This window comes from Pristiophorus japonicus, chromosome 9 (assembly GCF_044704955.1).
Source record: "Pristiophorus japonicus isolate sPriJap1 chromosome 9, sPriJap1.hap1, whole genome shotgun sequence".
Classification (NCBI taxonomy): Eukaryota; Metazoa; Chordata; class Chondrichthyes; family Pristiophoridae; genus Pristiophorus; species Pristiophorus japonicus.
The window spans coordinates 59,720,047-59,745,670 of NC_091985.1; the positions used below are offsets into that span (position 1 = coordinate 59,720,047).

Genomic DNA, 25,624 nt, shown 5'->3' on the forward strand with positions numbered 1-25,624 from the left:
AGACAGAAAGGAAAAGGAGGTGGGGTAGCTCTATTGGTAAAGGATGGAATCACTGCAATAGTAAGAAACAATATTGGCTCAAATGATGAGGGTGTTGAAACAATTTGGGTGGAGATAAGGAACAATAAGAGGAAAAAGTCACTGGTGGGCATAGTCTATAGGCCCCCTAACAGTAGCAACTCTGTTGGTCGGAGCATAAACCAGGAAATAGTGGGAGCTTGTAAAAAGGGAACAGCAATTATCATGGGTGATTTTAACCTCCATATTGATTGGACAAATCAAATTGGTCAAGGTAGCCTTGAGGAGGAGTTCATAGAGTGCATAAGGGATGGGTTCCTTGAGTAGTATGTAACGGAACCAACCAGGGGGCAGGCTATCTTAGATCTGGACCTGTGTAATGAGACAGGATTAATAAACAAACAATCTCCTAGTAAAGGATCCCCTCGGAATGAGTGATCATAGCATGATTGAATTTCAAATTCAGATGGGAGGTGAGAAAGTTGGATCTCTAACCAGTGTACTAAGCTTAAATAAAGGAGACTATGAAAGTATGAGGACAGCAATGGGAAAGTGGACTGGGAAAATAAAGTGTAGGACGGTTGATGAACAGTGGTGTACTTTTAAGGAGATATTTCTTAACTCTCAAGAAAAATATATTCCAGTGAGGAGGAAAGGGTGTAAGAGAAAAGATAACCACCCGTGACTAACTAAAGAAATAAAGGATGCTATCCAATTAAAAACAAGGGCATACAAAGTGGCCAAAACTAGTGGGAGGACAGAAGACAAGGAAGCTTTTAAAAGCCAGCAAAGAACGACTAAAAAAATGATTAAGAAAGGGAAGATAGACTATGAAAGTAAACTAGCACAAAATATAAAAAACAGATAGCAAGAGTTTCTATAGGTATATAAAAAGGAAAAGGATGGGTAAAGTAAATGTTGGTCCCTTAGAGGACGAGACCGGGGAATTAGTAATGGGGAACATGGAGATGGCAGAAACTCTGAACAAATATTTTGTATCAGTCTTTATGGTAGAGGACACTAACAATATTCCAACAGTGGATAGTGAAGGGGCTATGGGCCGGGGGAGGGGGGGGGTGGGGAGGAACTTAACACAATCACAATCACTAAGGAGGTGGTACTCAGTAAGATAATGGGACGAAAGATAAATCACCTAGACCTGATGGCTTGCATCCTAGGGTCTTAAGAGAAGTAGCAGCAGGGATTGTGGATGCATTGGTTGTAATTTACCAAAAATCTCTGGATTCTGGGGAGGTCCCAGCAGATTGGAAACTGCAAATGTAACGCCCCTATTTAAAAAAGGTGGCAGACAAAAAGGAAACTATAGACCAGTTAGCCTAACATCTGTGGTTGGGAAAATGTTGGAGTCCATTATTAAAGAAGCAGCAACAGGACATTTGGAAAAGTAAAATTCGGTCAGGCAGAGTCAGCATGGATTTATGAAGGGGAAGTCATGTTTGACAAATTTGCTGGAGTTCTTTGAGGATGTAATGAACAGGGTGGATAAAAGGGAACCAGTGGATGTGGTGTATCTGGACTTCCAGAAGGCATTTGACAAGGTGCCACATAAAAGGTTACTGCACAAGATAAAAGTTCATGGGGTTGGGGGTAATATATTAGCATGGATAGAGGATTGGCGATCTAACAGAGAACAGAGTCGGGATAAATGGTTCATTCTCTGGTTGGCAACCAGTAACTAGTGGGGTGCCGCATGGATCAGTGCTGGGACCCCAATTATTTACAATCTATATTAACGACATGGAAGAAGGGACTTTGTGTAACGTAGCCAAGTTTGCTGATGATACAAAGATGGGAGGAAAAGCAATGTGTGAGGAGGACACAAAAAATCTGCAAAAGGACATAGACAGGCTAAGTGAGTGGGCAAAAATTTGGTAGCCGGAGTATAATGTTGGAAAGTGTGAGGTCATGCACTTTGGCAGAACAAATCAAAGATTAAGTCATTATTTTAGTGGAGAAAGATTGCAAAGTGCCGCAGTATAGCGGGACCTGGGGGTACTTGTGCATGAAACACAAAAGGATCGTATGCAGGTACAGCAAGTGATCAGGAAGGCCGATGGTATCTGTTATGTATGTAGCTATATATAGTTGCCACCAGAGGGTGTGACTGCGGGAGTCCTACGGGTCACCCACACCTCGTGCTGTGCTGGTATAAAAGGCTTGCTACCTTGTTGTTCAGGCACTCTGGAATTAGAATAGAGAGACCAAGGTCATACTAGTTTCAGCTTACAGTATTCGGCCTCGTGAGATTATTTCATACACAATGGTATCGGCCTTTATTGCAAAGGGGATGGAGTATAAAAGCAGGGAAGTCTTACTACAGCTATATAAAGATATTGGTGAGGCCACACCTGGAATGCTGTGTGTAGTTTTGGTTTCCATATTTACGAAAGGATATACTTGCTTTGGAGGCAGTTCAGAGAAGGTTCATTAGGTTGATTCCGTGGATGAGGGGGTTGACTTATGAGAAAAGGTTGAGTAGGTTGGACCTCTACTCATTGGAATTCAGAAGAATGAGAGGTGATCGTATCGAAACATAAAAGATTATGAGGGGGCTTGACAAGGTGGATGCAGAGAGGATGTTTCCTCTGATGGGGGAGACTAGAACAAGAGGGCACGATCTTAGAATAAGGGGCCGCCCATTTAAAACAGATGAGGAGAAATTACTTCTGTCAGAGGGTTGGAATTCACTGCCTCAGAGAGCTGTGGAAACTGAGGCATTAAATAAATTTAAGACAGAAATAGACAGTTTCTTAAACGATAAGGGGATAAGGGGTTATGGGGAGCGGGCAAGGAAGTGGAGCTGAATCCATGATCAGATCAGCCATGGTCTTATTGGATGGCGGAGCAGGCTCGAGGGGCCGTATAGCCTACTCCTGTTCCTATTTCTTATGTTCTTATGGCAGGAGCTGCACACCAGCAGAAGTCACATAAAAGTTCCACCCCACCAAAAGAAATGAAGAAACGCTGGAACCAACCTGCAGAAGATTACTGTGCAATGGTGACCACCGCGAGGTCTGGAGATCAGTGTAAAAAGTGGTAGGACCTTGGTCAAGTAGTTAGTGTAAGTAATATTTTCATTTATTCAATGGAATTGCAATTGTAAATGTGACCAGCTGTATATGTCCCACCCAGCAGAAAAACAGCCTCTCGAAAACGTTATATTTTCATCTTTGCAAAGGAAGGTGGCACACAACAAAAGGGAAAGGACTCGAACAGGAGGAGGCCCGGCAAATCTGCAGCCTCTGACACCCTTAGAAGAGAGGGTCGCTGCTTTGATGGGTCCTGCCTGGAGAAAAGCAACCACCACTGCACAAGCTGGGCCCACACTCGAGGGAGAGGGTAAGTCCTACAAATTCCAGAGTCTGGCTTTGCTAAATGTGAAGTACTGCATGGGCTAGCCATGTTTCGGTTCATGGGGATGTATCCATCAGCTACGCTTTGCTTGATGCAATATGTTATCATTCATCGTGGTCCTTCAAATTCAGCCTGCTGCATGCGCTGTGTGAGCCTACTCATGCCACCCACCCTGCTCCCTCCTCTGCTGCTAACCATTTGTCTGTTCTGTTATATTTTGCCGAACTTGAGGCCAACCCCGGCGATGCTGAAGATTGCGATGCGGATGAGCCTGAAGAGTAGAACAGCTTCCAATCCCACATTCCAGACCAAGAGCATGGGGGTGAGGGGGAGGGGATAGATGACTCCCTCACTGTTGCACTCACTTTGGAGGAGGGTGTTGGTGCTGCCCATTGAGGTGCCAGCACCTTCCTTGAGTGGTACGAGTGTTGATGGGACATTTCATGGTTTCCCACCGTCTGAGGCTGCGGGTCCCAGTGGGATGCAGCAAGCCACACCCAGGGTGAGGAGAGGAAGCAGACAGAGCTCGGCAGCATTCTCCTGAGGTGTAGGATCTAACAGATGTGGTTCAGATGATGGCAGTGAGTGCGGAGCGCATTGACCTTACCTGATCACTCCTGGACACCATCAGTGGGGTAGGTGATGAGGTATTGGGACTGTCAGGAGAAGTAACAACACTCTCACGAGAAATGGGAACACTGTCCGGGCACATGAGGGAGGGAATGTCTCAATCAGCTGAAACAATGTGGTGCACATGAGGGAGGGAATGTCGCAGGTAGCTGATGCGCTGTCAGTGAACAGGAAGGAGGGAATGTTGCAGGTAGTTCAGACACTGTCGGCGAACATGAGGGAGGAAATGTTGCAGGTAATTGACACACTGTCAGAGCACATGAAGGAGGGAATGTCGGAGTTAGCTGCTACAATAAGGGAACACACCCAGACCCCGCGCTCATTGACAGAATCAACTGCCACTCCCACTCCAATCCCCAGACCAGCCTCTGAAGAGGCTCAAGCCGGGCCCTCCACATTACTACCTGCCTTGCCCCCATCAAGAAGTGCACATTATCCGAGATGCTCAGAAGAATAAACTTGGTACCAACCCGAGAAACGCTGCGCCACCGCCTGCGGGCAGGAGTGGAGTCACCAAGACCAAGAGCAGCAGGCGGTCTTAGAATAAGGTGGAGAGATGGGTGCAGCCTTTCTTTGCTGCTATTGTTATTATTATTGTTGTTACTGTTGTAACTGTTCTCAAATTAAAAGTTTTTTGTAAGTTATGTAAATTTACAAGTTTAGAAGTTTTTAAGTGATCTTAACTGAAAACTTTAAAGTTTGATACAAGAATATTTTAATTAAAGTACAAACAAATGTTTGTTAAAGTTTTGAATAAAATATATTTTACATTATAACTGAATCATTTACTTTATTTGTTCCATTATTAACACAACATTTTGAACTAAATAAGAATCATTTCAATCATTTGTTCCATTCACACAACACAACATTACGGAACAGGTCCAAACAGTAAACATGGTCCTTGTGGAATAGTTGCCGCTAAGCCTTCAGGCTGCAAAGCGTTGACAGATGAGCTGCTGGCGCAAGGCTTGAGCAATCGTTAAAGGGGCACGACAGCCTGTCCTCCTCTGCCATCGTGTTCCGGGTTCAGGTAGCTGCATGGCTTCCTCGTCCTCCTCGTCATCTGCATCTTCCTCATCGTCATCAGCCACTCTCACCTCCGGTGGGTCTTCCACTCCCAGCTGCTGCTGCCTCATGATGGCTGAGTTATGCAGTGTGCAGCATCCAACAGTGAACTGACCGACAATCTCAGGGGAGTATTGCGTGTTGCCTCCGGAATGGTCCAGGCATCGGAAACACTGTTTCAAGATGTCAATAGTCCTCTCTGTTATGCTGCGTGTTGCAATGTGCGACATGTTATATTCACGGTCAGCTTCCGTCCAGGATACGTGTAGGGGCGTCATGAGCCAGGTGGCGAGGCTGTACCCTTTGTCTCCCAGTAGCCAGCTCTGCCCTTCTGGCTGCTGCTGAAACATGGCAAATAGAATGCTCTCGCGTAGGATGAGTGCATCATGGGTGCTCCTAGGGTATCTCGCATCAACTGACATGATGCGATGCATGCCGTCACACACGAGCTCACATAAATGGAGTGGAAGCCTTTTCTGTTCCTGTACATCTCGGAATCCTCCAAAGGTGCTCGTAAGGTGATGTGGGTACAATCAATGCAGCCCTGTACCTTTGGGAAGCCAGCGATACTGAAGAAGCCCACAGCCCTTTCACACATTGCCTGGGTGATCATGGAGAACCTTATGTAGTCATTCGTCTGGACATATAGTGTAGCAGTCACCTGCCGAATGCAGATATGTGTTGCATGTTGAGAAATGGCACACACATCCCCAGTTGTAGCCTGGAACGATCCAGAAAGTGCAGCTGTAACCGTCACTTCAGCCGGCAAAGCAGTCTTCCTGATGCTTCGAGGTTGCAGGTCTGCTTTTACTAACTCTCAGATCTCAGTTACAACTTCTTTGCGGACACAGTCTACATCACTCAGGTGCAGGTATGAACGCCTGTCTCGATATACCCGACGTAGGTAAGGCCTCATGCTCATCACCCTACGTGCTCTGAGGTTCCTCATGCGATGACGTTCAATCAATTGTCTCCTCCGTAGCACCACCATGCAGAAGGCTTGCACAAGGTATGACATTGTCAGTATTGCCCCCATGATTAAATTCTACCTGTACAAGAAGCTCAAACCGGCAGGCAGGATAAGGTTCTTTGTTCTCTCTCCCCAACGTCGATGCCCTAGTATGGACCATACCCTGGTCTGTAGAGGTGCAATGATTGGGAAACCCAACCCCCCCACCCCAGGCTTCATTTGATGCGTAGTGCAGGCTTATCATGCTTTCCGTTCGACTTCCACAGACCCCCACCCCCGCAGGCTTCTTTTGAAGCCGAGCCCCGAGCCCTGGTCTGGACGAGGGACCAATTCTGCCGGGCGACGCTCTGACCCTCGAACCTGGTGGTCTCGTGTCAGTTTAAAAATAATGAAAACTTAAATAATTCCATTAAACATTCATTTCCTGTGTTTTAAATTTTAAAAATTTAAGCTTGATTATGGATATTTATGTGTCCGTGACTCTCTCCAAAACTTCGCATAAAAACAATGGCGTCTTTCTCGACGATTTTTTAATGTGCGCTGTTTTTTTTTAAGTGCTCAGAAGGTTTATCGGGAGTGGTCACATACGCCACCCTAGGAGAAATTTAAATTGGCCAAATTTCCATGATTGTGAAAAACTGGCGCAGACATCAGATTACGCCCCCTATGACACACAAAAAAAACTAACCTAAAAAAATCGTAACTGAGTTACGCGGGCGCAGAAAGATTGAGGAAACTTGGATTTTAAAATTTAGGGCAAAAAAAGCGGCGCATGCCAAAAAAACAGCAGAAATCACTGGGGAAAATTGACCCCATAATGTTGGGACCATTACATTTTAAAACGTGCAATAGACATTATAGAACCTTAGAATGGTTACAGCACGGAAGGCGGCCATTCGGCCCGTCGAGTCCGTGTTGACTCTCAGCTAGTCTCACTCCCCTGCAATTTTTTTCTCTTCAGATACTTATCCAACTGCCTTTTGAAAGATGAAATTGAGTCTGCCTCCACCACCCTGTCAGGCAGTGCATTCCAGATCTTAACCACTCTCTACGTGAAATCGTTTTCTCTTAAGTCGCCTTTGGTTCTTTTGCCAATCACCTTAAATCTGTGTCCTCTAGTCCTCGACCCTTCTACCAGTGGGAACAGTTTCTCTCTATCTACTCTATCTAAATCTCTAGGGCCTGATAGTCTGCATCCCAGAGTACTCAAGAAAGTGGCCCTAGAAATAGTGGATGCAGTATGATTATTTTCCAACAGTCTATCTGGATTAGTTCCGATGGACTGGAGGGTTGCTAATGTAACACCACTTTTTAAAAAAGGAGGGAGAGAGAAAGCGGATAATTACAGACCGGTTAGCCTGACATCAGTAGTGGTGAAAATGTTGGAATCAATCATTAAGGATGAAATAGCAGCGCATTTAGAAAGCAGTGACAGGATCGGTCCAAATCAGCATGGATTTATGAAGGGGAAATCATGCTTGACAAATCTTCTGGAATTTTTTGAGGCTGTAACTAGTAGAGTGGACAAAGGAGAACCAGTGGATGTGGTGTATTTGGACTTATAAAAGGCTTTTGACAAGGTCCCACACAAGAGATTGGTATGCAAAATCAAAGCACATGGTATTGGGGGTAATATACTGACGTGGATAGTGAACTGGTTGGCAGCCAGGAAGCAAAGAGTCGGGATAAACAGGTCCTTTTCAGAATGGCAGGCAGTGACTAGTGGAGTGCTGCAGGACTCAGTACTGGGACCCCACCTCTTTACAATATACATCAATGATTTAGATGAAGGAATTGTGTGTAATATCTCCAAGTTTGCAGATGACACTAAACTGGGCGGCGGTGTGAGCTGTGAGGGGAACGCTAGGAGGCTGCAGGGTGACTTGGACAGGTTAGGTGAGTGGGCAAATGTTTGGCAGATGTAGTATAATGTGGATAAATGTGAGGTTATCCACTTTGGGGGTTAAATACGCGAAGACAGAATATTATCTGAATGGTGGCAGATTAGGAAAAGGGGAGGTGCAGCGAGACCTGGGTGTCATGGTTCATCAGTCATTGAAAGTTGGCATACAGGTACAGCAGGCGGTGAAGAAGTCAAATGGTATGTTGGCCTTCATAGCTAGGGGATTTGAGTACAGAAGCAGGGAGGTCTTACTGCAGTTGTACAGGACCTTGGTGAGGCCTCACCTGGAATATTGTGTTCAGTTTTGGTCTCCTAATCTGAGGAAGGACGTTCTTGCTATTGAGGGAGTGCAGCGAAGGTTCACCAGACTGATTCCCAGGATGGAAGGACTGACATATGAGGAGAGACTGGATCAACTGGGCCTTTATACATTGGAGTTTAGAAGGATGAGAGTGGATCTCATAGAATCATATAAGATTCTGACGGGATGGGACAGGTTAGATGCGGGTAGAATGTTCCCGATGTTGGGGAAGTCCAGAACCAGGGGACACAATCTTAGGATAAGGGGTAGGCCGTTTAGGACTGAGATGAGGAGAAACTTCTTCACTCAGAGAGTTGTTAACCTGTGGAATTCTCTGCCGCAGAAAGTTGTTGATGTCAGTTCATTGGATATATTAAAGAGGGAGTTAGATATGGCCCTTACGGCTAAGGGGATCAAGGGGTTTGGAGAGAAAGCAGGAAAGGGGTACTGAGGGAATGATCAGCCATGATCTTATTGAATGATGGTGCAGGCTCGAAGGGCCGAATGGCCTACTCCTGCACCTATTTTCTATGTTTCTATGTCCTCATGATTTTGAACACCTCTATCAAATCTCCTTTCAATCTTCTCTGCTCCAAGGAGAACAACCCCAGCTTCTCCAGTCTATCAACGTAACTGAAGTCCCTCATTCCTGGAATCATTCTCGTAAATCTTCTCTGCATCCTGTCTAAGGCCTTCACACCCTTCCTAAAGTGTGGTGCCCAAAATTGGACACAGTATTCCAATTGGGGCTGAACTAGTACTGAACACAGGTTCATCATAATTTTCACACTTTTGCACTCTATACCTCACGTCAGTCTTTCCTCAGTGGCAGAACTTTTGTCGCTGAGTCAGAATGTTGTAGTTTCAAGTCTTACGCCAGAGACTTGAGCACATAGAAACATAGAAAATAGGTGCAGGAGTAGGCCATTCGGCCCTTCGAGCCTGCACCACCATTCAATATGATTATAGCTGATCATGCAGCTTCATTACCCCATTCCTGCTTTCTCTCCATACCCCTTGATTCCTTTAACCGTAAGGGCCACATCTAACTCCCTTTTGAATATATCTAACGAACTGGCCTCAACAACTTTCTGTGGTCGAGAATTCCACAGGTTCACAATTCTTTGAGTGAAGAAGTTTCTCCTCATCTCGGTCCTAAATGGCTTACCCCTTATCCTTAGACTGTGACCCTGGTTCTGGACTTTCCCAACATCGGGAACATTCTTCCTGCATCTAACCTGTCCAATCCCGTCAAGATAATCCAAGCTGATACTTCAGTGCAGTACAGAAGGAATGCTACACTGACTGAGGTCCTGTTGTTTAGATGAGAGGTTAAATTGTCTGCCCTTTCAACTGCGTGTAAAAGATCCAATGGCATTGTTCAAATAAGAGCAGGGGAGTTCTCCCACTGTCCTGGACAATGTTTATTCCTCAACTAACTCTATTAAAACTGATTATCTGGTCATTTATTTCATTCCTGATTGTGGGAGCTTGCTCTGCGCAAAATGGCCTGCCACGTTTCCCTACATTGCAACAGTGTTCCACACTTCATAAGTACTTTAATGGCTGTAAAGCGCTTTGGGTCATCCTTAGATCGTGAAAGGTGCTTGATAATTGCAAGTCTTTATTTTCTTTATTTATATTATCAAAGAAGCCTGGAGTTATTATTGTAGTCATTTTCTTAATATCCATATTCTGAAAATCGTCAGCAATATACATATATATATATACACACACATATATTTTCCCACCAAAAAATTAGCTGCAAGTAAAAAGCAACATAGCCTAGAAATCACCCAGTTGGCAAAAAGCTACACTGAAAAAGCTCCCAATGCATAATTAGTTAAACCTGAAAGCAAAATCCTGAAACTTGTCTGAACAGGCACTGGTCCTAAAATTCTTTGGGCCAGAATCATGCCCGTCCGTGCCGTCCAATGTTGACCCTGCAGGGCAAGGAAGATGGCATCTAATCAGCATAGAGTTAGTGGGCACCCATTCCATTAGCACTTGCTCCATAGACCAGAAAGTTTGGTGCAACTTGCTTATTGCCAGGAGAATGCTTGGTTCCCTCCCCAAGAAAACACCACATAATGTATAAGCTGGTACATTTTTAGGTTCAGTAAAACAATTCAACATGGCAGCTCAAATCAACTTCACAAAATTATTTTAATAATTTGATTGCTTCTTGTTGCTTCCCAATTCGGGAATATATTAAAAAGGAGTGATTTTGCTCAGCTTTCTGTTGGTTATTTATTCATCATTGGTAGCTACTGACTGAAGTGAACTGCTAGTGATTTCTCCCTGTGTAGTCAATTAGTCTATCATTGGTTGGTGATTTAACAGCTAAGTCCTCATTTCAAGCAATTTCTGCTCTGTAGAATCTCAGGTGAGGCACTTTCAGATGCGAAGAATTTGAAAGATGTGATGTGATAGGTATGTGCCACTGCTAATCTCTTAAATGTATAGATTGAAGCAGGGATTTCTAAGCTATGTATCTAAGATCACGTGACAGAACACCAGCAGTACTAGTCCACGCAGCTTGGTATTATTTGTACTTGTATTTTTAATTTGTTGAATTCTCCCGTTTGAATTTTGTGGACCTAGACGTTTGAAAAGGGTTGGTTTTAGCACTGTTGCCTCATTGGTGGATATCATCATCATAGGCGGTCCCTCAAACCGAGGATGACTTGCTTCCACGTCAAAAAGTTCACAGGTGTTTCAATGATGGACCTAAAATTCCAGGTCCCGAACTACATGTTGAAGGGTGGAAGATGCCTGTGCGTGGATTTTTTTAACGTGTGGTGACCGTTGCACACCAGCCACCACACGGGCTTGACAGAGCTAGGTCTTGGTCCAGTAGCAAGGATTAATCAAAACGACTGGAGACCTGCTCTGCTGCACGGACCTAGTGCACGCACATATCACAGTGTGGGCTGGCCCGTGCTGCCCCTGGTCCTCGCCTCTTCTGGGCCCCGAACTCGCGCCTCTCCTGGACCCCGATCACGTCCCTCTACAATCTCTCGCCGCTGCTTCGCCCCAACCTCGCCACTCCTGCAGTACCTGCCCACGCTCCAATCACCGACCTGGATCTTGATGACGTCCCTTTTCACTACCGTTGCTCTCCTGCTCCAGCACGTGCTGCTCCTTGGAGTGGTATGCTGCCACGCTGCTCCTTCCGCTCCCCGGCGGATAAATGGTGGATAAATCCTAAATGAGATCACCTAGCTGTTTGTATTAGCGTGTATAATATATTTCCACATAAATGAATGGGAGCATAGATTTAGACTTTAGACACAGTCCCTGAGGTGCCATGGTATGCACCCAATCAGAAGATGAAAAGTTTGGGCACACCTGGCTTAAAGGATATGATCAAAAGCACTCACTCGGATTACAGTATACGTTCCAGATAGTCTTATCCTGAGCTACTGATGTCCACTCTACAGTTTAAATAAACAAATTCTTGTTTCACACTTTCACCTTAGATGGCCTGCCAAATATCAGAAAAACAACTTAAGAAATGTACCTGATCATAAAAGAACCTGTCATTATTATCCTGCATATATTGACATTTTGTCAAATAATCAAAATTACATTTGCAAGTGGATGCAAAACTGGCTTACATTCAGTCCAGTATTGAGCAGTCAGCTGAATTAATACATTTGCAGATGCTCGATATTTTTGGCTATTGCCAGATATAAAATAAATTCAAATACTTCAATAACTTTGTTCAGTAATCATTTCTGATCTAGCATTCATTAAAGATTGAAATATCCTGTTCACCACTTTATATATTTTTTTCCTGTTTTATTAAGTTTAAGTTAAAAGGTTAAGGGCATGGTGAAACGTTAATGTGCTATACTCTCAAACAGGACATTCAAGTGTAAGTTCCAATTTAGGTTTTCTGATCTCAGCTGGATTGTATAGAGGAAGAGGGAAGAGCGTAAAGCTCTGTCTACTCAAAAAATGTTCCTCAGCCTCAACTCCATCAAACAAACTGCTTCCAGTGTGACAATATTCCATCTCTCACACCAGCCATTCTGTGGCTTCTCGGTGAGTTACTAATTTAAGTAGGGCAGGGGAGTGGGACTAGCTGAAGCGCTCTTAAAGAGCCGGCACAGGCTCAACGGGCTGAATGGCCTCCTTTTCTGCTGCAATCAACATAACAAAAGCAGATTATATGGTCATTATCACATTGCTTTTGTGGGAACTTGCTTGTGCTCAAATTAGCTGCCGTGTTTCCTACATTACAACAGTGACTACACTCCAAAAGTACTTCATTGGCTGTAAAGCACTTTGGGACGTCCGGTGGTCGTGAAAGGCGCTATATAAATCCAAGTCTTTCTTTCTTTCATTCTTTCTATAACCATTCTATGATTCTATGAAATTAGGGGATTAGTGCTCACTAGGAATTAGATTGACACTATCCAAACTCATAGCATTAGAGCTACAACTTAGTCCTACTTCCTTGCCTTTTCGCCAAACTGTTTTAATTTTTTTCTTTAAAAAATATTTATCCACTTCCCTTTTAGGGGAAGGGGAGGGAGGGAAGAGGTTGGCGGGGGGGGGGGGAAGAAAGAGAGGGGGAGATGAGATGGCGAACAGGATCATAATCTCTCCCTATTGTCACCAATAGATCACAGTTTGGCCCGGAATTTGTGGCGTGTAATAACAGCTATTATTACCTCTTTGAAACTGACTGCAACTTCAGGATTTAGCACATGCGCATCCTACTGTGGAAATCCTGGTGTTGTGGTCAGTCATTCACTGCTCCTCCACTGTGCCCACCACTCTCTCATAGTTATACTCCCCATACTCAACCAGTTGCTTAGACAACTTGTTGATGTCACAGCAGCTCACGCTAGGAATTCCCCATTAATTCACACTGATCTCAACTGAACGTTGGAAAACCCAAGCTTTTCGCCACAGAGATCGCAAGATCTTTGTGGGAAGCTTACTTCGGGGCCAGCGGCGAACACCTTTGCTTCGCTGCTGACCGCAAATTATGAGCTATTATCTGGCCATTTATCTCACTGATGTTTGTAGGATCTTGCTATCTGCAAATTGGCTGTCCATTTCCCTACATTGCAACAGTGACTACACTTCAAAAATGTACTTAATTGGCTGTGAAGTGCTTTGGGACGTCCTGAGATCATGAAAGGCACTATATAAATGCAAGCTATTTCTTTCTTTCTATACAATCGCCTGTTCATACATACACATACAAATACAAAGGCAGCATATGTGCCATTCCCACACGCACAACTTACTTCCTGACTGTAGGAAAACTGGAACTGGGCATCCATCTGCAAAACAAAAAGATCATACATGATCTGCCCATAATAAAATTCTACATCTCACCTGAAACAAGCTTTGAGTATTTTTAATAATAGGTAATACCCTAAACTTACTTTAACTCATTTAAGAATATTTGGGGCTGTAACTTATTAACCATGAGGAAGGTTTTGCACAATTTAGTAAACAGATCATTTTGCAAACCAAGCTCCTTCTGCACGTTTTATATATTTATAAAACGAGCAATAGATCCCAGTCCTTCTGTAACGGGAGCAATTTACTGAAGCATTTGTAATAATAAATAAGCGTGTGTGAGAGAGAATGTGAACTGATAGAATGGCCATGTGAATAATGTTCCAAGCTGCCAATATAACCGCACAAACTCAAGTTTAAACTAAGCATACACCAACAACGATTTAAAAAAAACGTTTTTGGACTTAACTTTCTAAGTACTCAGTGCTCAAAATACAATCCTGCAACTATCTGATTGAATTTACAAATGTATTTTCCTCTAAAGAATTATCCAGCCAGCCAGGAATACTAAGGAAGGTGTAGATTTCATCAACTGACCAGGCAAAGCAGCAATTGATCTCTTTAAACAAAGCTGTATTGACCATAAACTAAGCAGCAGGGGGAGCTAATTCCCAATCTCAAGAGATTTCCTTAATAGTCCTGTGCTCATGAGCAACTAGGATTTACCTATAATGTCAGTTGGAAAATGAATTATTAAAAACCAGTAAGTCAATCATCTCAGGAGCTTGGTGAGGCAAGCCGGATCTTGGGTTGAGGATTTAATCTTTATTCTGTCTTTTTTTTAATTGAAATCTATAGTATCCTTGATCCAATAATCTACTTGCCAATTTCAAGTCAGTTTCATAAATTGTATTTAACCAACCTGTATAAAGGATTAAGAAGTAGAACAGTGAATTTAATGTAACCTTGCAAAGGAAACTGACCAGGAGGGGGAAAATACAGAAACTGAAACTGAGATGAAACATTTTTGAAAGGATTTTTTTTATAAACATGCTAAACACAAGCTTACAGAAAGTCAAGGAAAAGCAATCCGATTTTAATACGGATTAAACAGTCTAAACAGAACAGTGCATTTCACATAGCCTTTTATTAACAGATGGTTTAAGTGCTTCTTACGTAGAAAATTCTAATAAAAGCGATGAACAAAATTTAGAACTGCTTCAAAATACTTGGAAAATAAAAGCTGCAAAAATTATGTAACTTTCTAATCGACAACCAGTTTCCTTCATAAATAACCAAAACATTTCTCGTGTTGTAAAAGGAATCACAAATAAATAGAACATTAAATAAATAACACCTCAGTGATGGGAAAATTATTTTAAACATTTCTGAGGGACAGAATAAATCTTCATTTAGAAAGACTCGTTTTAATCAAGGACAGTCAGCATGGAAGGTCATGTCTGACTAACTTGATTGAATTTTTTGAGGAGGTAACCAGGAGGGTCGATGAGGCAGTGTGTATGATGTAGTGTATAAGAATTTTAGCAAAGCTTTTCATAAGGTCCCACATACAGACTGGTCATGAAAGTAAAAACCCATGGGGTCCAGAGTAAAGTGGCAAGTTGGATCCAAAATTGGCTTAGAGGCAGGAAACAAAGGGTAATGGTTAATGGGTGTTTTTGTGACTGGAAAGCTGTATCCAGTGGGGTTCCACAGGGCTCAGTGTTGGGTCCCTTGCTTTTTGTGGTAAATATCAATGACTTGGACTTGAATGTTGGGGTATGATTAAGAAGTTTATAGATGAAACTAAAATAGGCTGTGTCGTTGATAATGAAGAAGAAAGCTGCGGATTGCAGGAAGATATCAATGTACTGGTCAGGTGGGCAGAATAGTGGCAAATGGAATTCAATACAGTTAAGTGTGAGGTAATGCATTTGGGGAGGTCTAACAAGGCAAGGGAATACACATTAAATAGTACGACACTGAAAAGTGTAGAGGAACGAAGGGACCTTGGAATGCAGGTCCACAGATCCAAGATAAGGTGGTTAAGAAGGCATATGGAATACTTGCCTTTATTAGTCGAGGCATGGAATACAAGAGCAAGGAGGTTATGCTTGAACTGTATAAAACACTGGTTACTGTTGGAGTATTGTGTGCAGTTCTGGTCACCACACTACAGGAAAGATGTGATTGCACTGGAAAGGATGAAGAGGAGAGTTACAAGAATGTTGCCTGGACTGGAGAATTTTGGCTATGAGGAAAGATTGGAGATGCTGGGTCTGTTTTCTTTGGAATGGAGGATTCTAATAGGAGACCTGATTGAGGTGTATAAAATTATGAGTGGCCTGGATAGAGTGGATAGGAAGGACTTGCTTCCCTTGGCAGAGGGGTCAACAGGGGCATAGATTTAAAGTAATTAGGGGGAGATTTAGACGGGCTATGAGGGGAAATTTCTTCACACAGAACGTGGTGGAGGTCTGGAACTCACTGCCTGAAAGGGTGGTAGAGGCAAAAAGCCTCACCACATTTAAAAAGTACTTGATGTGCACTTAAAGTGCCGTAACCTACAGGGCTACGGACCAAGAGCTGGAAATTGGGATTAGGCTGGATAGCTCTTGGTCGGCCAGCGCGGACACAATTGGCCAAAATGGCCTTCTTCCATGCTGTAAATTTCTATGATTCTATGATTTTCCGTGGGGTAAAAATTAATGTTTTACTATAGCTATTGATTAAGTGGTATTCATACTGGATCAGTGACAATGTGATGAAACTAAAGCATTATCAAATTGTCAAACTTTATTGCCAAAAGCCTTCACAAGACTAACTGAATGTTGTTAAATATTAGTAAATATATTCATTTATTGAGAAATATATTAATCAAGAAACTACATGCAAAATAATGGATGGTCAGGGTTGCACAATAAATGTTGCTATATGAATGTGACAGCCATTATGTGCAAATATAGCCCAAATCCAGATGTAAAAATGGTTAATTTCTTTAGAAATTGGAAACCATTGTATCAGAATCAGTGAACTATACAAATGCATGAATGGTTGCGATTATAAAGCAAATGAATGTGTAATACTCAAGGGGAAATACACAATAAGTATAGAAGGCTGAAAATATAAAAATATAACTGGCTGGCACATTGGTTATAACTATCCTTTCATCACTGCGAGCTAGGATTAAGTTCAGCCTATACTTATGGGATGAAAGTCTCCTGCCCGAGTTGGCTGTTAGGATCTCATATGAAGTGAAGCTGGGCCGTCCCAACCCTGTTCCCCATGGGTATAGTTCCTATCCCAAAACTGTGCCTAATCTGCCAAATTAGGACTTCATTGGCACTCACAATCAGAGGCCATAAAAATGGCTGGTGTGGGAAATGGGAACATCATACTGCAATAAGAATATTCTTCCATCTTAGAGTTAAGGTCCACTTTTGGGGCAGTGCAGATGGAGCTTTTATCTGCATCGAACCTGTGCTATATCTGATCTTGGTGTTCACAATGCTAACCGCGGTGCAAAAAGTGGAAAAGGGTACTCCTTTCCCAAGGCTGATCTGCCTCTCCTTGATGGACATAAAAATTCATCAAAATATTGAGATATTAAATATACAACAACTTGCATTTATATAGCGCTTTTAAAGTAGTTAAATGTCCCAAGGTGCTTCACAGGAGCGTTATCAAACAAAATCTGACACTGAGCCACATAAGGAGATATTAGGACAGATGGGGATAGGTTTTAAAGACTGTCTTAAAGGAGGAGCAAGAGAATTCCAGAGCTTAGAGCCTAGGCAGCTGAAGGCACGGCTGCTAATGGTGGAGTGATGGAGTAATTAAAATCGGGGATGCGCAAGAGGCTAGAATTGGAGGAGCGCACAGATCTCGGAGGGTTGTAGGGCTGGAGGAGGCTGCAGAGATAGAAATTAATTTTGCTTCCTGCTAATGTACAGTCCTTATTTAACTCTCTTTTGCTAGTTTGGCAAAATTAACACATGGCTCTTACATAATTAAGATTATGAAAAATGTCACAAAAAACATGGCTAATCCATTTTACAAATTTCAAAATGGTTTCAAAATTTCAGCCATGATCTTATTGAATGGTGGTGCAGGCTCGAAGGGCCGAATAGCCTACTCCTGCACCTATTTTCTATGTTTCTATGATTCGTGCCTATACTAACAGAGAAATGTCACATCATGACATTAAACATGTATCTGCTAAAGTCACCAAAAGTATGTTCTGGCCTGAAACCTCTAAGCAAACAATGGGCTCAAGTTTTGACCTGAGTTGCTCCTATTTTTTTGGAGCAACTAGTTTAGAATGGAGCATCTTAGAAATTGCAATTCTCGGCATTTAGTTTGCTCCAGTTCTAGTGAGTTAGAATAGTTCCATTTTAGAACATTTTTTTTTTCAAATGGGGGCGTGTCCAGCCACTTACACCTGTTTTGCAAGTTTAGGCAGCAAAAACTTACTCCAAACTAACTTAGAATGGAGTAAGTGTAGATTTTTGTACGCTCAGAAACACCTTGCCTACACTTATAAATCAGGCATAGGGAACGAGGGATGGGGGGGGAAAGAGAGGGGTTTACAAAGTTAAACACTTCACTTTTACAAATAAAGAACCATCATCAATAATAAATGAGAAATAAATCAATAAATCAACCAATAAATCAATAAAAAAAAATTAAAAATTAAAAATTAAAAAAATAATAAAAAAATCAATCAATAAATAATTAAGTTTCTACTCACTTATTGTAGCACCAGGAGCCCTCCAACAGCATGCTGGGATGGGGCCTCCCAGTGTCTCTCTCTCTCTGCCTCTATCAGTGTCTCTCTCTGCCTCTGTCAGTGTCTCTCTCTCTGCCTCTGTCAGTGTCTCTCTCTCTCTCTCTCTCTCTCTCTGTCAGTGTCAGTGTCTCTCTGTGTTTCTGACAGCGAGGCGTGGGGGAAGAGGAGGTGAGGGGGGGAGGGAGGTGAGGGGGGGAGGGAGGTGAGGGGGGGAGGGAGGTGAGGGGGGGAGGGGGAGAGGAGGGTGGAGGGGAGGGAGGGGGAGGCTGAACGGGCCCCGCCGACAACATGAAGGGAGGGAGTGGGGGGGGGGGGGAAGAGGAGGGGGAACGGCTGAAGTGGGGTGGGGAGCTGAACGGGAGGGAGGGAGGCCTGAGTCCCGATCTTCACCGGGGAGCCCATTTAGCCAGGTCTAGGGCCAGCATGCTTCGGGCCTCTCCCACGCCGCCTCGGGGGCCTGGAGGTACTGCACATGCGCGCACACTCTAGCGCGCATGTGCAGAGGTCTCGCACTGTTTTCAGCGCCGGGACCTGGCTCCGCCCCCGACCCCTTGTGCTGCACCACGCCGAGCATGAAGACATCCTGAGGAAACCGGAGAATCACAAGGTCAGTTTTCGGCGCCCTTTTTCTTCCAGAAAGTCGGCGCACCTTCTTACAGAGGGCGGAAACTTGGGCCCAATGAATGGATAAAATTAAAAACAAGAATCCCAAGTAAAGTGGCAATTAAAGCACAGTACTATACAGACTGCATCACAAGCTGAAATTTCCCATTAAATCAAAAATATTTCACTGTTCCAATCTTTCAGATTACAGCTGTACATTTGGAAAGTGGATAGCACAGCAAAACAAGACAGTGGCCGGAATTTTCCAGGGGTTCAGTGGGCAGGATCAGTGGTGGCTCGAGTGGGAAATTTGATATTTTTGACAGCGGGTCAGGATTCCACTGTCAACTCGATCCCACGCGCCTTTCCGATGTCGGTCTGTCAGCACTGAGCAGACCCGACATGCAGCGGCGGGCGATCGAATTCAGGTAACTAGTGGCTTGTTTAGAGCCACTTAAGAATGATTTTTTCAGCTTACCTTTTGCATTTGACAGGTCGCCCACCGGGTCCATGCAGGTCATGGACCGCCTGTCAAGCTAAAGCAGTACAGCTGATGAGTTGACAGCTTCAAATGTAAAATAAAAGCTCCCACCTTACAGAGATATCTTCGCTCAGCCACAATCTGTTCCTCACTGCATTTCCACAACAGATTCAGCATGTTGCAAGTCTTTACACAAGTCTCCTTGCAGTCTGACCTCATTACCTCTCTCACCATTGACCGATCGCTTCTGTCATCTCTACTTCACCTGCCATCTATTCCAGCAACATGTGTGCCCTTTATACTCCCTCAGAATCCTACCATGATCAGCCCAACACCAACAGCACCAGGCACACCAGCAGCACCAACAACACCACCAACCTTCTCTGCAATCAACTGATGCTGCATAGGACATCAGCAGCCGACCACATTGCTGCCCAGGACGCCAGGGATGGCCTCACCATGGCCAGATTTACTTCACTTGATGCTGTACACTCTGGCTGCCACATGATGCGCCAGGTTGGCACCACCCCACACCAACACCATAAATCATACTTACAATGCCCAAGCCATTCTTTTCACACTCATTACCACTACGGGGAGTACCGTTATGTCTCACCATTCGCTGCAACTCACTAAGCCACTTCCAAAGGTGCACACAAATCTGTCCAAGAACGCAGAGTGTTAAAAGTAAAGGTTTCCATGTTTGGCACCACATTAACAGAAACTTTACATGAACATTGGTGAAAACTCCCAAATGTCTACCCTTGTGTATTGTGGTGTGATTGCACTCAGATGAGGGAGAGTGTGAGGGGTGGCTTGTGAGATGGGGATGAATATAGATAGAGGGATGGGTGGAGGTCCAAGGTAAGTTGATGTGAGTAAGGATGTGCCGGAGTAGGGTAGGGAAGGCAGAGTGATAGCGATGTGATGAGTGGCACAGCAGGATGAGATTTGTACTAATGTTCCATGATCTATTGAGATCACTGAAAGGTTTTGCGTCAAATGATGTCACCAGAACCGCTTCCTCTAATCGGGCCAGGAAATGCACTGAGCAGGCTTAACAAGCCCAATTAAGGGAAATTAATTTCACAGAGCCGGATGGAGCCAGCAGTGGGGTCGGGACCCACCACCGACGTCACCCGCCACGGACCAGCCAAGGTGAGCAAAATCCCAGCCATAGATCTGACATGCATTGAAATATCATCGACTAAATTTCAAAGAGAATAAGAAAGCCATGAACATGGCTTGACGATCTCACCTAGTACTGAAAGACAAGTGGCTGATTCGTCAAAGCAACAGCATAGATATCATGGAACTCTTTTTAAGGAAAGTTATCTACCGCTATCCTTACGAACCCCTCGCATCAAACATAATTTCTCATCTGTGAGAGGAAGAGAACTGCTTCCAAACTCAGCTCATTTTTGCTCTGTTTAGAGCCACCAGTATGTATACAAGACCTGGGATAATTCCTCTGCTGATTTTGACATTCTAATATTGTGGGGTTAGTCACTAGCATTATCCTTGGATGCTGGAAACATAGACCCGGAATTTGCGGTCCTGATGACGTCGAACTGGCAGCGTTTGCCGTCATTTTGCCTTTAAAACTGACCGCAACTTGAGAATTTAGCGCATGCACAGCCTAATGCAGAAATTCTGAAGTTGTGGTCTGTCATTCACTGCTCTTCCACAGCTGTGCTCTGCACCCCCTGCCCAGTTTCTCCCACCACCCACAGAACCGGCACTCAGTGCAATCTCACAAAACTAACGAAAATTTTGGTTCTTCCGCAGTAACTATGCTGTTAAATACCCCATTTAAACTTCAGAGTGACTGCTTCCAACGAACCGGAAGCTGCTGCCAATGACCAGAAGCTGTGTTGGTTTAAGTATTAATGCATAATAACAATAGCGTGATATCGCATAAATCTGTGGCGCTCTGGGTTGGTTTAATAGTAATGTATAATAATATCGCGGATTAGTTTAAGTATTAATGTATCACAGGGGGAGGGTTGCGGAGATTTATTTGTTCAGAGCGCAAGCTCTGGATGAAGGGAAAGAAGAAGAAAATTAATAAAAATTTGCAGAATTTTGCTATCGTAGATTTTCTTTTCCAGACACGGCTCTGTTCAGCAGTAGCGATGCTGCCAACCCGCTTGGTGCAAAAGCGGGGCCTGTAGGTTCTTGTTCGGGGCTTGATGCCTGCACCGGGTATTTAAAAAGCCTCCTCACAAGTTCTATTGCTCCCCTATGCCCCATTGTCTCCTTCCCCGCTCTCTCTCCGTCTTCCGTCTCCATCACCCGATTGGCGGTACTGCGCACCCCAGGACCCGCCCCCTGCACCGAGCCTTCTCCGTGCACCAGACCCCTACAGTATTTATAGGGCCTATTCTATCGCTGGGAGTGTTCTGGGTAAAAACCACCGCCATTTTCAAACTGCACATGTGCAATTAATTCAACTTTGTTGGCAGCAGTCGCTGCCTTAAAAGTTAGCCCCTTTTGAATTAGGTGTAATTGGGGTTTTAACAGCGTATTGACTGCTAAACAAAGATTATGGCCCTGAAAAACAAATTTTAATTTTGTGGAGTACCAAATTTATCCATTTTCATAAAAATTTAAATTTAAGAAACTTAAAAAAAAAAGTTTTGTTTTAAGCTTGTTCATCTTTATTTCAGATTTGTCTTTTCCCCATGCGAGAGCTCCAATCTTTGTTTGGTTCTCTCTAACATTTTTTAAAAGTAAGAAGCAAAGCACTTCCTGGTTGGCTGTCTGTGAGAATTCTGCGTTTTGATTGGCTGCTTAAACAGCTTGTTGACGTCACAGCAGCTTTTCACTGGGAATCCCGATCAATTAAATTACGCGCCAGAAAACCCGAAATTCTCAACACAGATCGCAAGATCTTTGTGCGAAACTTACTTTGGGGGCAGCAGCGAACAACTTTGCTTTGCCCCTGACCGCAAATTTAATTACCTGAATCTAACAACTATGAAGGTGCAAATTTAAACACATCCATCATTCCACAATACAGCATTTCCATGCATTAATGCATGTAACATCAGACTGCCTAAAGGATAAAGCTTTTAAACTATTATTGTCTGAAGGACTAATATTTCTCTATATTGAGCTGGTTTCATAGTAAACAGAGGAGGTTTTAAAAATGTGATCCAGCCTCTAGAAGAAGAATATTATTTTCTCAATTAGTTGTACAATTCTTGGTAAAAAATGCTACAATATTTAGCAATATTTATATGCTCGCAATTTAAAAAGAAAAATTGTATTCAACAAACAAGCTCTTCAATTACGTCGAAAGGTGCTTCATTGCATCAACTGGGGTTATTGCATCATCCTCTTGGTTCACCAAAAGAAAATAAATCTTATACAAGTATAACATAGTATACCTAATGCTTTCCTGCATTTTAGGGAGAAAGGGATGAAATGTATCCTCCAATTAGGTAGACATATTTCTTGATTATAAGACAGTCAATTTCATAAAATTTCCCATATACGGTTTGAATGTTGGATAAAAAGGACAGTATTTTACATTCACAACCTAGACTCACTTAAAAATCAAAGAAAAATTGTTTAGCTATCACACCAAGAAGCAGACTTCCACTAAGCATGCAGATTACATGTAATATAGCTTTTCTAGTACAGAAATTTACTTGGAAACACCAACCTGCTTTTAAATTCAACTTACATTCTAATCATAATTTGTTGTTCAAAAGCATATTTTAAAACTGGATGTTTTATGGAGCAATGTTCTTTAGCAAGGTTTGCTACAAATCACTCGTCAAACTATAAAAACAAAAAAAGCAGAAAAATAACTTAATCTGCAGTTTATAACTGTAACTATGGTCTTCCAAATGTGGTTTATGCATGGTAAGTTAGTTAGTTAATTGGAAGCAGTGCTCAGAGATAAACCAAAGCAAAATTAATGACTTTGATATAAATGAGATATAAATCTTAGGCAGCTTAAAGTGCTCAAACTAATAAATCTAATGGGAGAGATGGTATTTATCCCAGAGTGCTGACAAAGATGAGAAGATTTGGAAGACATTGACAATCATTACTTTTTTATGCAACGAGTGGTTAGGATTTGGAATGCACTGCCTGATACTGGGGTCAAGTTTCGGGCTGCGCCTAGAACGGCGCTGCGCCGCGAGCCACGCCTGATTTCTGCGCTCAAAATCGCGCCGAAAACTTACCTCGGTATTCTCCACTCCCTCAGGTCGATCCAAGCCCTCGGTGCAGCGCAGCACAAGCTGTGGGGGGGCGGAGCCAGGTCCCTGCGCTGAAAACAGTGCCGGGACCTCTGCACATGCTCGCTACAGTGTGCGCGCATGTGCAGTAGCTCCAGGTGCTCGAAACTGTGTGGGAGGGGCCGAAGCACGCTGCCCCTAGCCCTGGCCGAATGGGCTCACTGGGCGGCGATGAGACTGCACCTCCCTCCTCCAGCTCCTGCTCCTGCTGTGGCTCCAGCTTCCTCCCCTGTTCAGCTGAAGCTCCCTCTGGCTCACTCATACCCCCTCCCCCCCGCCCCACCCAGCTCCTGCTCTGCTGCTCGCTCCCCCCCACCACAGCTCCCGCTCCGCAGCCCGCTCCCCCCCCCCTCCCCCAGCTCTGCTGCCCGCTCCCCCCCCCCCCTCCCCCAGCTCCGCTGCCCGCTCCCCCATCCCCCAGCTCCGCTCACCCCTTCAAGTCCAGTCCGCTCCCTCTTCCTTCGGGCGGGGCCCGCCCGCCTGGCATCTTGCTGGGGTTGGGCCCCGCCCGAAGTCTTCGGCCCGGCTTCTTCACGTCGGCCGGGCCCGTTCAGCCTCCTCCCTCTCCCCTCCTCTCCCTCTCCCCCTCCCCTCCTTTCTCTTCCCTCCCCTCCTTTCTCTTCCCTCCCCTCCTTTCTCTTCCCTCCCCCTTCTCCCTTTCCTCCCTCTCCTCCCCCTCCCCTCCCTCCCTCTCCTCCACCCTTCCCTCTCCTCCTCCTCCTCCCCCCTCCCTCTCCTCCCCTCCTCCTCCTACTACTCCCCGCCCTCGCTGTCAGAAACACATAAACACTGACAGACAGAGAGAGAGAGAAACACTGACACTGACAGACAGAGGGAGAGAGAGAGACACACACACGGACAGAGAGAGACACAGACAGAGACAGAGACAGACACATTGGGGGGGCCCCGTCCCAGCACGCTGTTGGAGGGCTCCCGGTGCTACAGTCGGTAATTTTTTATTTATTGATTTTTAATTGTTTTTATTTTTTATTAATTTTCTTTGATTGATTTATTGGTTGAATTATTGATTTATTTATCATTTATTATTGATGATGGCTCTTTATTTGTAAAACTGAAGTGTTTAATGTTTGTAAACTTTCCTTCACCTCCCCCCCACCCCATTCCCTACGCCTGATTTTCTAAGTGTAGGCAAGGTTTTTCTGAGCGTACAAAAATCTACACTTACTCTATTCTAAGTTTGTTTGGAGTAAGTTTTCACTGCCTAAACTTTCAAAACAGGCGTAAGTGGCCGGACACACCCCCTTTTGAAAAAGAAAATCTGTTCCAAAATGAAACTGTTCTAACTGACTAGAACTGGAACAAACTAAATGCCGAGAATTGCAATTTCTAAGATACTCAATTCTAAACCAGTTGCTCCAAAAAAATAGGAGCAACTCAGGCTGAAACTTGACCCCACAGAGTGGTGGATACAGATTCAATACTAGCCTTCAAAAGGGAATTGGATAAATGCTTGAAGGAGAAAAATGTGCAGGGTTATGAGGAAAGAGCTGGGGAATTGGGACTAACTGGATTGCTCTTCGAAAGAACCGGTGCAGACTCGATGGGCCAAATGGCTTTTTTCTGTGTTGTATTATTCTATGATTCTATTCTATAATTATAAGGGAGTCACTGGACACAGTATGCTAGAAAGAGGTCCATATATGCAATAAGGGTGTGCAATCAGACACAAGCAAATACAGATCCCATTAGATTTACTTCAATTCTGTGTAAGATAATGGAATAACAGGAGCAAACATGATTATTATCTAAAGTCAATAACCGGATAAGCAGCAGCTGGCAAGGATTCAAAAAGGAATAATCCTGTCTGACCAACCTTCTGAAGTTCTTTGAGGAAGTGACAACCTAAGTGAAGTCTGGATAATCCTATGACATAGTGTACCTCGCCTTCCAAAAGGCATTTCATAAAGTTCCATACAAAAGGCCATTTGTTAAACTCAAAGCTATGAG

General features: G+C 43.9%; 1 protein-coding gene across 1 annotated transcript in view; it reads right to left on the reverse strand.

Moving 5' to 3' along the window:
* Positions 1-25,624, reverse strand: part of LOC139273064 (metastasis-associated protein MTA3-like) — a 355,482-nt gene that overhangs the window by 28,285 nt on the left and 301,573 nt on the right. The window contains exon 20 of the mRNA XM_070889376.1: positions 13,533-13,568. Within this exon, the coding sequence (XP_070745477.1) occupies positions 13,533-13,568 (36 nt within the window). The remainder of the gene's footprint in view (positions 1-13,532; positions 13,569-25,624) is intronic.